Raw genomic sequence first — 14,339 nt, 5'->3', positions numbered from 1 at the left:
TGTATTGGACTGACAGTCTGTAATTTCCTGATACCAATTTTAATTATTATTATTATTATTATTTTCTTTTTAGCGATTTTAGTAAGTCGGTTAATATTGCTTTATTTTTTTATTTTATTTTTTTTAAAAAGTATTTTCTGCATTTTAGTGCGTTTCTGAAGTCTGTTATTTTTCTTTTAAGTTTAATATTTTCACTTTTTCGTTATCCAGTAGTTTAGTAAGGTATCTAAACTGAAGATAGAACACTAACTTTCTATAAAATGGTTCGGCCCCATTTAAAACGAGATTTCTTTCAACCTTAGAATTCCCAGGTGAAGGGATACCATGTGAGACTGTATTTTACGGATGACAAGGTTCTTCTCATGAACAAACATCATTTATAATGAGATACAAATATGATATGAAGAATATAAGGAAATTTTCCGGTAAGGTTTATGTGGTTCTTCGAACAGTTCCCGCAATACTTTACAGTGATTTGAATACGAATATCAGATTTCCAGCACCAAATAGGATAGAAAAGTAACATGGGAATTTTGCACACACACATATATATTGTTGTTATGGGATATCGTGCGTAGAATCAAACTCGGAGAAATTATACTTAACATAAATCTATTACTATAACTGATTTAAGCATATTTTACAACAGGGTATGACGCGCACACAATAAAATATCACTATCATTAAAATATACTGTCTAAGAATATGCGCGGTTTCTGTGCAGAAATGGATTCACTTTAGTATTTGATCTTATTAGGTTCGGCTGCACAGTGTAGTCCAGCTCGTGCGCACCAGCCAGCACGAATGTCAGACCCAGAGCATTTTCACTAAAAATCACACTCCACTACCTTAAGTATTACAGTTTTTATTCACGTATCGTCTGCAAGTAGGCTCCTATTGGCAATTATAAGGATACTCATTCCCGGAACTATCCCACAGTCTTATAGATGACCAAGAACAATGCATTATTGTATTATATGAGTAAAGAAATGAGAAGAGCGTTATATTGCACCCCACATTATTCCAATAAATTCATTTCGCTAAAATAAAAATAACCTCCAAAATAATGAAAAAGTTAAAATTATTACAACATTTTTTTAATCAGTCTATGTGTTTTGGAATTATACGTGAACATATACATACGTTGAGGAGTTTCATGGTCTAACTCCAAAGATTCATCAGGTCCTGATAACATTTATATCCACCTGCGAGAAAGTATGGAACTACAAAGGAATAATCAAAATCGGTACATCTATGTTGAAGTTATGTATGAGCATGCACATAATGAATTTGGTTAATTACGATATTAACACTGTCAGCCATTGAAGGGTTTCATGATCAAGTTGCGAAGACTATCATTAGATCTTCATGAAATTTATATGAAACCATCATGAAAGCACAATCTTTTAAACAAAAAAACAAATGAACAAAACTGGTGTACCCATGTAGAAGTTACAAATGATCATACACACAATTATGAAGTAAATACTATCAGCCATTGCGGAGTTTCATGGTCTAGCTCCCAAAACTATTGTTAGATTCTTCTGAGGTTTATGAGACTACCAAGAAAGAATACTCTTTCAAACAAATAAGCAAACAATAAATCAAACTCGGTGCATTTACGAAGATATGCCTGAACATACTGTATGCATATTAAAAGTCGGTTAATATGGATTTTCACAATGCACCCGTTGAGGTGTTTCATGGTTTAGATCAAAAGACTATCATCACATCCTAATGAAATTTATATAGGAACACCAGGAAAGTATGTTGTTTTAAACAAAAAAAATATTAAACGTGGTGCACCTATGATGAAGTTATGGGTCAACATAAGATAAACATATATACATATATATATAAACGAGTCGGATTGAGAACCTCCTCCTTTTCTTGAAGTCAATTAAAAATACACACACACACATCATTTCTTTCTTCCAGTAAGCATAACAAGCTTTTACAAGTACAAAATTTTATAAATATATAACACTTACAAATAATCTAAAAATACAGATGATGAAAAATTTACAATATAAATAATTTCATAGGCATTTTAAATATTTCTTCTTCAGTTCGTCTAAAATCACCTTTACTCATTTTTATTTAATTAAAAGTTAAGACATAAAATCTTACAGTTTCTACAGCAATTTTCTTCAAAGTATGACTTTCTAATATGTAAAAATGTAAAATGTAAAGAAATATATGAGTATGGGTTTCCATGTGGTTTATATAGTTTGCCATTTGAAATTTTCGAGTGACCCCCTTTCCCCGGGTGACTGTGGAGCACACAGTGGTCTACTCGAAGCGTCATCTAACATTTCTTTATTTTTTTTTTCTTTCATCCTTTCTATCTCTAACCGTTTGTGATCTATAAGCACTGGACATTTTATCTCAAACACCTGGTGTAAATATGAAACTTTTATTTATTTATTAGTTTAGTTTAACGTCCCAAAGGAGACAGATGATTTATGATTTTTGTGCTCTTCCACCGGGAATCGGTATATAAATTCAATGGCAAAAATCGCCCCACGGTGCAGAGGGAGTTCTTTTATAGGTTTTAACTATATAAATACCTGAATATGGAATTGAAATGAAATGAAATCTTTTAAGTTTTACGTTCCACGCTTATGCCGGCTAAGCTAAAGGAGACTGTGATGATGAGAAATGAAGGAATGGTGGAATGAAAAAAGTGGGAAGCAACGGGAAAACACCGAGAAAACCCACGCACACGGTGTTTGTCCACCACAAAGTTCACCTGAATATAGAATTATCACATCAATAATTTGCGATCTGTTATAGAATAAGTATAATAAAACTCATTGTTGTATCATATAAAAATACAATAATGCATAAAATACAAATAAACCCAGTTGAGAATGCTCCAAGAGCATTGCCAGAACGAACTTAAAAAGACAGACTTCTTATTAACTTCTACAGGCTTTATACCAATTGTTCTATGTACGTATATACTTTATTACTATATTCATTAAACAATTCTTGTAATATATCTATCCATTTACAATTTCCATGAGTATTAATTTTTTTCCACATGTTTTGTTTAAGAGTTCTGTTAAAACGTTCTATGATATGTTGTTTTACGAAAACACATGCTCAAGATTGAATATTTCGCAAAATATCATCTCTTTATGACTTACGGTTCCCAAGATCTGGCTCCTTAAATTTCTCGAAATCAGATTTTTTTTTTTTTTTTTTTTTTTTTATATATATATATATATATATATATATCTCGAGAACGGTAAGAATAACGCGAAAAATTCCATCACTTTCTCAAATAGTTTTTGATGATCTATCGAATAAAGAACTCAAAATTGAAAAATCTGCAAATAACAGACACACACATATATATACAGACATAGAGAATTCAGTAACGAACTTTTTTAAGTTCGTTGAAAATGTTAACACATACAATGTAATTGGTTTCAGACTTTTTCAGTTGCTTTTCATACGGGATAGAAACGGACCAAACTAATGTACGCTTTACATATAAACAGGAATAGATTAACTACGAACTGATGTTCTTCGTATATTTTTCTTTCATTACAACTAGTATGTGCGTCATTGTTAGGAGAAACCAAACAACATATACACAGACTCTGATAGTTTCTTTTATATATATATATATATATATATATATATATATATATATATATATATATATATATATATATATATATATATATATATATATATATATATATATATATATATATATCCAAATGTATTTTAAAAAGATATTTTAACAAGATCTGTACAAAAGCTTAATATTCTACAAAGTTCTATGAACATTACACATTTTTTTCAACCGACTTTCCCATGCCCGGTACGCTCCTCGAAAACTCAACGGGAATCTCCTTTAAAGCTGTAGTCATACTCGCTTGAAAAGCCTCAATGTTGCCAAAATGGGTCCTTTTGAGGACTTTCGTGAAACAAACAGAAATAGGCCGAAGCGAAATTGAGACGGGTTGGGTGGCTGCGGCAGCGTTGTCATGTTATGTTTCGCCAAGTCACGGACGCCCACAGACGTGTAACTGGGCGCATTGTCGTGATGCATCAGCCACGTAGCGGCGATGTCTTTTCGCACGCGGATGACCCTTTTCCACAGCAGTTCACGAGTTTCTGCAGCGATTTTGCTGAGTTTTGTGAAGAACTGAATCGCCCAACTTTGTTCCAAAGTATTTGCCATGACGTGGTCTCAAAATAGGGTGAATTAAATCAGTGATCCTGATACCACCGATGCTCGGAGCAGACTGACCTAGGGTGCGCTAAGATGCTAAGGGTCCCGCCCATCTCACTCAACACACCCGAACGTGTTAGAACTTGTCGAGGTGCGAGAAAAAAAAAAAAAAAAAGACTTTTGGAACACACATTTTATATATATATTCAATATACAGCATACAAATAATCTATTCCAACAGGATAAAAACTATCAACGCATCAAAATGGCAACAACGTTCTTTTCAACCATTCAGGTCGATGTGATCTACAGATTGATATATGTCTTGTCTTAGGACAATATTCTATTTCAATAGAACTTAAAGTTTAAAAGATAATGATAATTTTCGGCTTCAACTTATCCATACTATGTACTGTCGTCTTGCTAGCGTCATAATGAAGAGATTAATTAGGGTAGACTTCAGTATCAATTTCACCTTAACAGATGCCACGGTTTATGTACACCATTAAACTTTAGGTTTACAAAAACTTTTTTCTCGAAAAGTGCGCATGAGCATTTTGTAACATATACATAATTTTGTTCAGCTCAAAATGAAATGAAATGAAATCTTTGAGTTTTACGTCCCACGGTTATGCTGGCTAGGCTAAAGGAGACGGTGATTATGAGAAATGAATGAAATGGTGGAATGAAGTAAGTGCGAGGAAACGGGAGAACATCGAGCAAACCCACGCACACGGTGTTTGTCCACCACAAAGTTCACTTGGCGGGAGCAGGGTTTCAACCCGAGACCTCATGCACCACAGTTGAACGCTCTACTACTGAGCCACCGCAGCCCATTGTTCAGCTCAATGAGATGCATCAATCAGTATGTCTCGTCTTCAAAATGATCTAGTGTGTTTAAGGAGGGGAGAGGGCGATTGCACCCCCTCTTACCTCCATATGAATGCCCATACATATGAGTTGAATTTAAAATGATCGCAACAACTTTGCCATGGGAAAGCGTCATCAACAAAGTTTCTACGCATATTTATAATATTTTACCACTACCCGGGAAGACGTTTCGTGACCACAATCATCCCATCCACTGTATGGATCTCTTTGCAGCAGAAACCACTTATCATTCGTTAGAAAATACAGTTCCAACTCTGTAATTTTTGCGAACAACCAGTCACAAGTGTCAAGGAAACACGAATGGTGTGCCAACAATTTTGCATTCTTTATCTCTACAAGCGTTCGGTAGCAAACGTAACTTGAGACAGATTTTTAAAAAGTAATGAAATCTACTACTTGTTGGATTAATTGTCTAAAGGCTAGACAGCAGTGCGGCCCCGCGTAGTGTAATCGCTAACGCTCGCACCACCGAGTTTGATTCCCAGGGAGGCATACTCGTTCGGAACGGTGTAAAAACCTTAAAACCTTTTCAGAGTAACTATCTTGAGTAAGGTTCTTCATGAGTTTTCCTCATTCACACTAGGCAAATGCCGGGATAGTATATAATATAAAGGTCCCAGTTCACTTCCTTCCTTATCTACTTTCTTGAGTAATGCAATTGCCGAGGGACGGAATCCCTCATACCTGAGGGGTTAAAATGACCACAGATGCCGAAACTCCACAATACAATTTCTAATTCCTAATTAGAGTTTACACATCCTTCCTGTAGACGTTGCCAATAGTCATCGAATTACCTCAGGTTTTATAGACAGCCTTTGTTTTTGTTCCGTTACCATGTTTGGAGCACCAAACATCGTGATTTTATATAAACACTCATAAGCTTTACAATAAAATACCTGTTGTTGCAAGGACAACCAACTATATTTAATACACATTTATATGTATCAATACTTCGAATCCAGTCCACATATAGCGAACTGCATAAACAATAGTTTTAACAAGCTTGTTTTTACGTACCAATCTGATCCCTTTCGACAGTTGACCACTCTCCGCTACTCCCAATCCACTGATGAAATACTGATTTCTGAAATTGCATTGCCGAAGCATTGCACATTTTAAAAATTACATGCAATGCAACTACAATGCACTCCAGCAATCAGGAATCAGGAAGGCTGTCACATGTTTGTGAATAAATGTGTCCTACGACTTCAGCAAGCGCTAGTATAGACAACCATCTTATATCCAAAGCAAAAACAATACAGGAAAATTACACTAGGAATATAAAGATAAATGCAGAGAATATAAACTATTTTACTGACTACAAAATAAAAACAATAAAAATAATATAGAAAAGACTCTCTTTCCATCCTGTGCTATTGTATCTCTGTTAAAACATACTATTCTTCAATATTTCGGCCCGCGCTGGAGACATGGACGCGAAAACTCCTACCCTCATATTGGAAGAAACTACAGAGACAGTATGTAGTTTTTGGTCCTATAGTAAAAAAACATTCATATTCACAGAACTAAAAATATTTCAGCACTTCAAAGTCTGAAATATGTTCATTCACTTTTAAGATGTGAAAATAGTGTTTGTCATTTTGTGAAATATTTTCACTTCTCACTAACATGTTTTTATGTATGCACTTTTCCCCTTAGAATAATCCAGTTTTATCTGTTCACATATGTACAAAACTTGTTTATGGAAATTAAAATGATATTCATGTATTTCCGTTACAGAAATGTCATAGTGTAAACTCTAGATGTTTACTGTGTGCAGATCACTGTTGCCAGAAGATGGTGATGTAAGACTTTTTACAAATTAAATATATCACTATTTTACATACATACAAATGAAGAACAAAATTATATTTTGTACTAAATTGGTCTTTTATTTAGTTCTTTACTATGCAATTCCTTCGGTAATCTAAATTTCCACCCTCTACATTAAGTTTTGGATTATTCGTCCTAAACAAAAAAGATTCAAATACGCTTCTTTCAATGCTGTTAGAGCACAAGTGTAGCACGTCAGTCCCATTGATGTCATGTTCCGGTTCTTGCAAGTACCTTGAATGGCCTGACATGGGGGATTCGTCTGTCTTCCTTCACCCTCGTCAAGATATTTCTTTTTGTCATTCCTATGTAGACCTCATTGTATAAATAAAACGCGAAAAAAAAAATTCCAGCTAATGATAATTTACCTCTAATGGTTTTTATATTCCGAAAGTGAATTTTCAAAACTTGTTCCAGATTTCCCTGAAAATTTTATTTCAAAATAGCGCCCATTTTTTCTAGTTTTGTCAAAATACTCCCGGGTAAAGTGGTAGTTAAATCCACTTATCTATTTCAGTCGTATTAGCCAAACTCAGGAAATATTTCCACGCCGAATTCTCTCTGTGAGTGTATAGGAATCAAATCCGTTCTTTCATAGAATGTATAATTTATGAATGTGGCTCCAAAGATGCTTTTATTCTGTGGCGTATCGGAATGGTCTCAAAAAGAAGTTCTTCCAAACATTAGCCTTGATAAGATGAGAATGTGCTGAATCTTTTGGACAAACATTTTCGAGGCGATTTCTTTCCTGTATACGAATGTACAAATCGTTATTTTTGCGTTGTATGTGAATGTCTACAGAATTTATCCTATTGTTGCTTTCTTTTTTCTACAATGAAGTTGATGTAGTGCAAAGGGAAAAAATGTACAGTGAAAGATGTAAATAATAAGTAAAAGTATCTCATAAAAAGACTAAAAGTCCTACCAACACTATTTTTACAACTTAAAAGTGAATGAACATAGTTCAAACCTTCAAGTGTTAAAATATTATTGGTGTTTTCAACACTCGGACTGTTTCCTTATTACAAGACCAAAAGCTACATAATGTCAGTATTTTTTTCCAGTTTGTGGTAGAGATATTCGCGTCCATGCGGCCGAAATATCGAAGAATAATATTATGTTTTAAAAGAAAGACAAAAGCGCCGGATGCAAGGTAAATCTTTTCAATGTTAAATATGCATCCTACAGAATCTAGAAATTACAGTTAGAATATTGTTCTTATTTACTTTCCCAAGTTTTTCACACGGAGAAACGCTTCTAATATTTCGAGGGCATTCTCTCATCTTCCAAAAGAAATGGAAGGAAGATACAAACTCCTAAAAAGCAGATACAATGGTTTTAACGCTTGCACTTATCATCCTATATTTCTGAAGAAAACGAACGAGTTTCATCGGAAGAAAAAAAATTAAAATAAAAATTAAAAAGAAAACATGCATGGATCCGCCCCATGTATAATTTCACTAAAGTGAATTTCCAATGACACTTCGTCTTTATATTCTCATAGTATTGTTATGTTATCTGGTTTCAGAACTGCCAGCACGGCTCTCACATTACGGAAGTAAATCAAGAAAACATATATGGTCTAACACTGGTGCCGTTGGTCCTTGCCCAAATTTAATCCCAGATTCATACTTTGAATAAAAATGATTCCATAATCAATCCCTCTGTATTATTATTGGATTTATATAAAATGTTTGTTTCTAACTGTTCTGATAATCGGATGTTCCTTTTGTGTATCTTATTTATGTTCTTTAATTACAATCAATGTATTTAATTTTGTGGTTAATATGTTTTCTCACCGAAACAAGAAACTTTACACTATTGGTCTTAAGTCGTTGCTGTATGAACCTAGGGTATCAGGTAAATCTCAAAATGTCATCCTTCAAATATGCCTATTCAAACTGAAAAAGAACATTACTGGCTAAAAATGTAGACAGAGGGTTGTCCTCAATTACTTGTTTATTTGTTGATGTTAAGTGTCCCTTTTCAGCAGAGAGGCTGTACGAGAGCTATGGCCCTCCAGTTTAAGGTGGAATCTGAATCACCGTCATGCGTTAAATGCTCTCCTATCGGGAATAGAACCTGGAACCTCACGCACTAGCCCCTATACCAAGGGGAGGGCTCTTCTATTATTTCTTCAGTGGAATTATCTATGGGTCGGATCCATATATTCTTCTTTTAATTATTGTTCCACTTTCACTCTTTCAGAACTCTGAAGATGAATTTCGTACAGTTCGAAGCGTTGTGCTTCGCATAAATATACACGTGGTAACTGCACGGATACTTCAATATGTAACAACAAATATTAATAACAGACATCCATTACGAAAAGTACAACCACGTTTTTTCATCCTTCAACACTGAAATACGAAAATGTGGATAAAAACTAAGGAAAATGGTAGAAGAGTAATATTCAAGTTATTGTTTCTTCAGTGATTCTGCGCTCTTATAATTCATACAGGGCAACAATTGTTACGAATGAAGTAAATTCAAGTTGCAGACGCAGTAACTGTTGGAAAAAGGACCCAACGAGCCCGAAATTATTCACTAGGATTAACAGATATTAACGAGATACAGAGGTAAGCTAATTATAAGTAACAGTGAATAAATCAGACAAACCCCTTGTCAGTGCTCTGTATTATTAATATTATAATTATAAATATCATTCTAAATCAATATTACCTCCAGAAGGAAAATTAAAATAAGTTTTTTTTTTTTATATATATAATGGAGAACACGAAACAGATGCAACTGCAAGAAGGTTGTAAAAATATTACAACTCTAAGAGAGAAAATAGAATACTACCACTTATCATTCTGACACTCAAATTTCATTATATAAACTAACTGGCACTGAAATATATATACTACTTGCAAAACAATCAACTTACCGAAGTTGTGTTACTAGTCTGCTTGCAACTACTGTACGTAATGCTTTCCTCGAGCAATTGACCAGCGTGGTTGCAAAATCTCAAGATCATTTTTGATGAAATTTTTCGTGGTTTGCTCAACAAAGCCCGCTTACTTCTAAAAGCAGCCAACACAGCTCGAGGCAGCGGATCACTTGCTTTCTCTAAAGGCTCGGGTAAAACATCTACTCTGGCATACAAGCGCTCAGCTTGTTGGTCCTCTCCTAGCATCCAATACGCTGCAACTCCAACGACGATTGACCACCAGTGAGCAACCTGATCTGTATCTGTGAAAACAGACAGAAATAGGAAAATATACAATGCTTATCCAAAGCTTATACTTATAACAGTATACTCTTTGATCTTACGAAAATAACGTACAAAAGGAAGAAGAAACTACTATCTGATTTTCAAAATCTCTGAAAATCAGATTCAGTACATTAATAACACAATTCTGAAATCTGATTCACTTTCTGTCTGTGGCTTGTAAGTAAAGAGGTGATTGTACACAAATTATTCAGATGCCGAAAAATTACTATATAACTGTGACATGTCATATTTCCTCATAATTCATGAATATGTAAAATGGATGATAAAAATAGTCATAAATTCTAGTGCGACGCAAAAAATATATGTAGACGATGGCGAACATTTTGCAGGAAGCGAATATAAACCTACATTATACAAACAGTTCATCCGTGAGGTCCTCTTGAAATTTCCTCTTTCTTAACCTCCTCTGCATCTGAAGCTAGTCTCACTTTTTAACACCCAACAATAGTCGACCATCATATGAATAGTGTATCTCTTTTCCATTATCCTAATTTCTTAATCCTACAATTATCAAGTCCGTATCTGCTATGCCTAGTACCAAGGGCAGTCAACTTATCCCGCGCTGTTTTTCAAGTCATTGCTACATATCTATTGAATTTTAGTTAATATTTTAAACTAAAATAATAACAGAAACCTTTGAAGTAGTTCTACTTAACATCTATCGTAAATACAGGGCATAAAATTTCTGGTCGCCATTGGCGAATAGAAATTTAGAGCTGGCGACCAGTGTTTAGTAGGAATGGTTTCTACCCAAACTCACAGGGCTGCGCAGTTTCTGTTTCACACGAAAATAATTGTCATTAAGTGAGAGAAAACACGTAATGCCAAGTCTTCACAATGAACATGGAAAGTGAGTCTTCATAACGTTGTAATTTGCCCCTCCTTTCCTTAAGGACCTAAGGATTTTGATCCGAAAACTGTAATCGACAACTGGTACTTCAGTGCAGAGAGAGAAAGCGTTACACAAACATGACCAATTCAAAATTTATTATCCTGAATCTAATTGTCTGGTTTTGAAATTTTTTGCTCTAAGGTAATCTTTCTTTGTCAAACCAAAGGCCAAAGGGGGCGGGGGGGGGGAGTCCTCATAATTTGTACGAGATACTGGCGACCTGAAATTTTGCGCCCTGGTAAATACTTACATATGCTCGCAGTAAATTGATTTATTCGTTTGTTTTTGCATATAAAAATAAAACAGACGAAAATAAAGTAAAAGTTCGTATTGTGCAGTAAAACACATTTTAAACTGGATTTGCTGGATCGACTAATAATCGCGAATATTCTGGATTGTAAGGAACAATGTAGAATTTCAGTAGTAGAGACATGTCGTGACAATAGAGTAGCCGTTTCTCCTATTCGATATGCGGATCCGATTCCACTATATCACGACAATTTTTATACAAATTATTGGTTTTAGTCTAAATCCTACTAAAGTGCGATAACTTTCGATAAATTGAAATAGCGCACCAAATCATTAAGTTCATGTTGATTAAACGACACTGGCGTTGCAATTCGAACATTGCTAGGTTCGCTTACTTTGTATAATTTGTCAGGTTCGCTCACTTTGCACGGTATGATTTAAACCTTCGTTGTACAAAAGTAATAATCGTCACTGTAGTTTAGCAGCTCAAGCCACAGCATTGGATCCACCCTTCTATGAAAAACTGACTACACGCTACTACAATGAAACATTCAATTTCCGTAAAACCGTGATATGTTAGCATAAAACAAACTTTAGTTTCGAGCTCAGAATGGTCGGTTGCTTCAGAATCACCATTGCTTTCAAAACAACAAAGCCTTGCATGGTATACGGACAAAATCTCGCGGCCGAAACATCGCCGTCCAAAATCACACCTGGCTAAAACTTCGGCCCCCAAAACCTCGCAGACCCCAAAACTCGCACGTCGAAATTTCGTAGGACAAACTTTGCCATAACTATATAGTAAGAGTTTCTGAGGTCAAAATAATAATAATAATAAAAATAATAATAAAAGAAGATGGATCGGAAGATGCTTAATTTCGACGCTAGATGAAATAAAAAAAGAAATCACAGTTCAAAATGAATGGTTATACAACCTAAAATAAACCCAAATTAGGAGAAATCTAATCAATCGAATCTAATTTAGTTAAATTATTTGGTGAGAGTGAACTGCGATTACAACCGGGGGTTCAAAACTTATGCCAAAAATCTAGTATATCATGGATCTCTGAAATTAAAATGATGAAACTCTGCATATAAATTCCTCATTAAAAATAAGTGGAAGCATGCCCCAGCGTTTTCGAAATTCAAGTTTAAACTAGGAAGGGGCACTTTCTATAGATCTTTTCTCCATATTCAAATCGGCGTTGTTTGTGTCGTCATCTGAAAACGGTTTAACCATTTGAACTGAATTTTCTGTCTACTACATTGTACCGAGATTTATTTTTAAATTTTAGAAAGGTTAAGTTTTCTATGCTAAATATGCCTGAATTGAGAATAATTTCTATCCGTTATGAAGAGGTAAAATCGCATATTAGTAACATACTGCGGGTTGGGGGAAGGAAGAAGAAGCTTCTCCGTGTTTCTATCTGAGAATATCTGTAAAGAATTTGCTATAGCGAAATTTCGTCCCATAAGATTTTGGATGATCGGCTTCTGTATAGGCGAGGTTTTGGCCACGCGAGATTGTGGCTGCAAGAATTCGGCCTCGAAATGGCCTTGTAACCAAACTCTTGCATATTAATGTAATAATAATACTAATACTACTAATAAAAAGTATTCTATTACTCGTAACGCATTTGTCCCCTTTAAGAATATAAATGCTTACCTGAAGTATGAATATTATTGGAGTTAAAAATGTTGCCTCCAACTTCAGAACCAGCTGCTATTGCATTCTCTATAAGCAATTGAACGTAGGTAAGAACATCAGCTGTCTGTGTCCGACGCAAAGGTTCCTCATCACAAGCATCTCCTACTTGACCTCCCGGGGTTACTAGTGTTTGCAAAGCTTTCTCCAATAAATGCTCACGATATACCTGTACAATGATAATAATAATTGTAATGCTTATGTATATCACGAATACTATTAATATTTTCTCACACTCACCTCAATGTTTCACAAAGACAGATAAAGTCCTTAAATATCTGTAATATTGAAAATAAAAAAATACTCGATTTTCTTCTTTCATTTGTAAAGATTACTACGCCTTCAGTACGAGTGGTCCCGGATTCGATTCCTGGTGGGGGTACTCGGTCGAACAAGTTTAAAAGCTTTTTCGGGCCAACCATCCTGAATGTTTTCCTGGGTTTTCCTCATTTACACCAGGCAAATAGAACCCACGCCGTTTCCTTCCTTCCTTCCCTTTTCCCAGATAGTGTGCTTGCAGAGGGACGTCATCTCTCATACGTGACAGGCTAACATGACTATGAATTCCGGAAGTCCAGAAATCTAAAATCCTGTAAAGATTGCTACTTTTTTTTTCTAACATGTTCCTATTTCTTACATATTGGCGAGATTCTTTTGATGTACGTATTTTCTGCCAAACGTACTCAACAATTGTAACTTGGAAGATAATTGACGTAACAGAGTCTACAAAATACTAGTTGTTTCCCTAAGCCTTCGGCTTGTCTACAAATTGCCTACATGCTAGTGATACTTCTTGGCGTCAGGTAGGAGGCAGCGAAGGTAGTGACAACTTTTGGCCTGACTTTGAAGTAATAGGAATTAAACGTGACTGACAGATCGGGGACAGCAAGACAATCGTCTTGCTTTTATAATAAGCTTTACGATATCGAAATATTTTGCTCTACATCTTTATACTACCCATGATTCTTAAATGTTTTAGTTTTGCACCTTAGCGTGACCGACAGACTGAAGCATCAGCGTCTTGCTTACTTTAATTTAGGTTATAATAACTGTACTTAGTTTATTCAGTTATTTACATCTAAACGTAAGATTTTTCTTCCTAGGTGCACCTAAAGAACATATTGGCGAGATTCTTTTGATGTATGTATTTTCTGCCAAACGTACTCAACTATTGTAACTTGGAAGATAATTGACGTAACAAAGTCTACAAAATACTAGTTGTTTCCTTTTAAAAGCATTTTTTTTTTTTAAATACAAAATAGTTGGATTAAACAAGCCATTTTGTATTATTGTTATTCATTTGCCTTTCTAATTTTTTTCTTTGATTTATCAAGAACGA

General features: G+C 34.8%; 1 protein-coding gene across 1 annotated transcript in view; it reads right to left on the bottom strand.

The window, feature by feature from the left end:
• Window positions 1-14,339, bottom strand: part of SREBP (Sterol regulatory element binding protein) — a 46,560-nt gene that overhangs the window by 7,529 nt on the left and 24,692 nt on the right. The window contains exons 11-12 of the mRNA XM_081738045.1: window positions 12,962-13,169; window positions 9,807-10,111 (exon numbers count right to left, since the gene is read on the bottom strand). Of these exons, the coding sequence (XP_081594171.1) occupies window positions 9,807-10,111; window positions 12,962-13,169 (513 nt within the window). The remainder of the gene's footprint in view (window positions 1-9,806; window positions 10,112-12,961; window positions 13,170-14,339) is intronic.

Source organism: Thermobia domestica, chromosome 14 (assembly GCF_964235325.1).
Source record: "Thermobia domestica chromosome 14, izTheDome1.hap1.1, whole genome shotgun sequence".
Lineage (NCBI taxonomy): Eukaryota > Metazoa > Arthropoda > Insecta > Zygentoma > Lepismatidae > Thermobia > Thermobia domestica.
The sequence above is the reverse complement of the archived record's forward strand: the minus strand, read 5'-3'. Positions and strand labels throughout refer to the sequence as shown.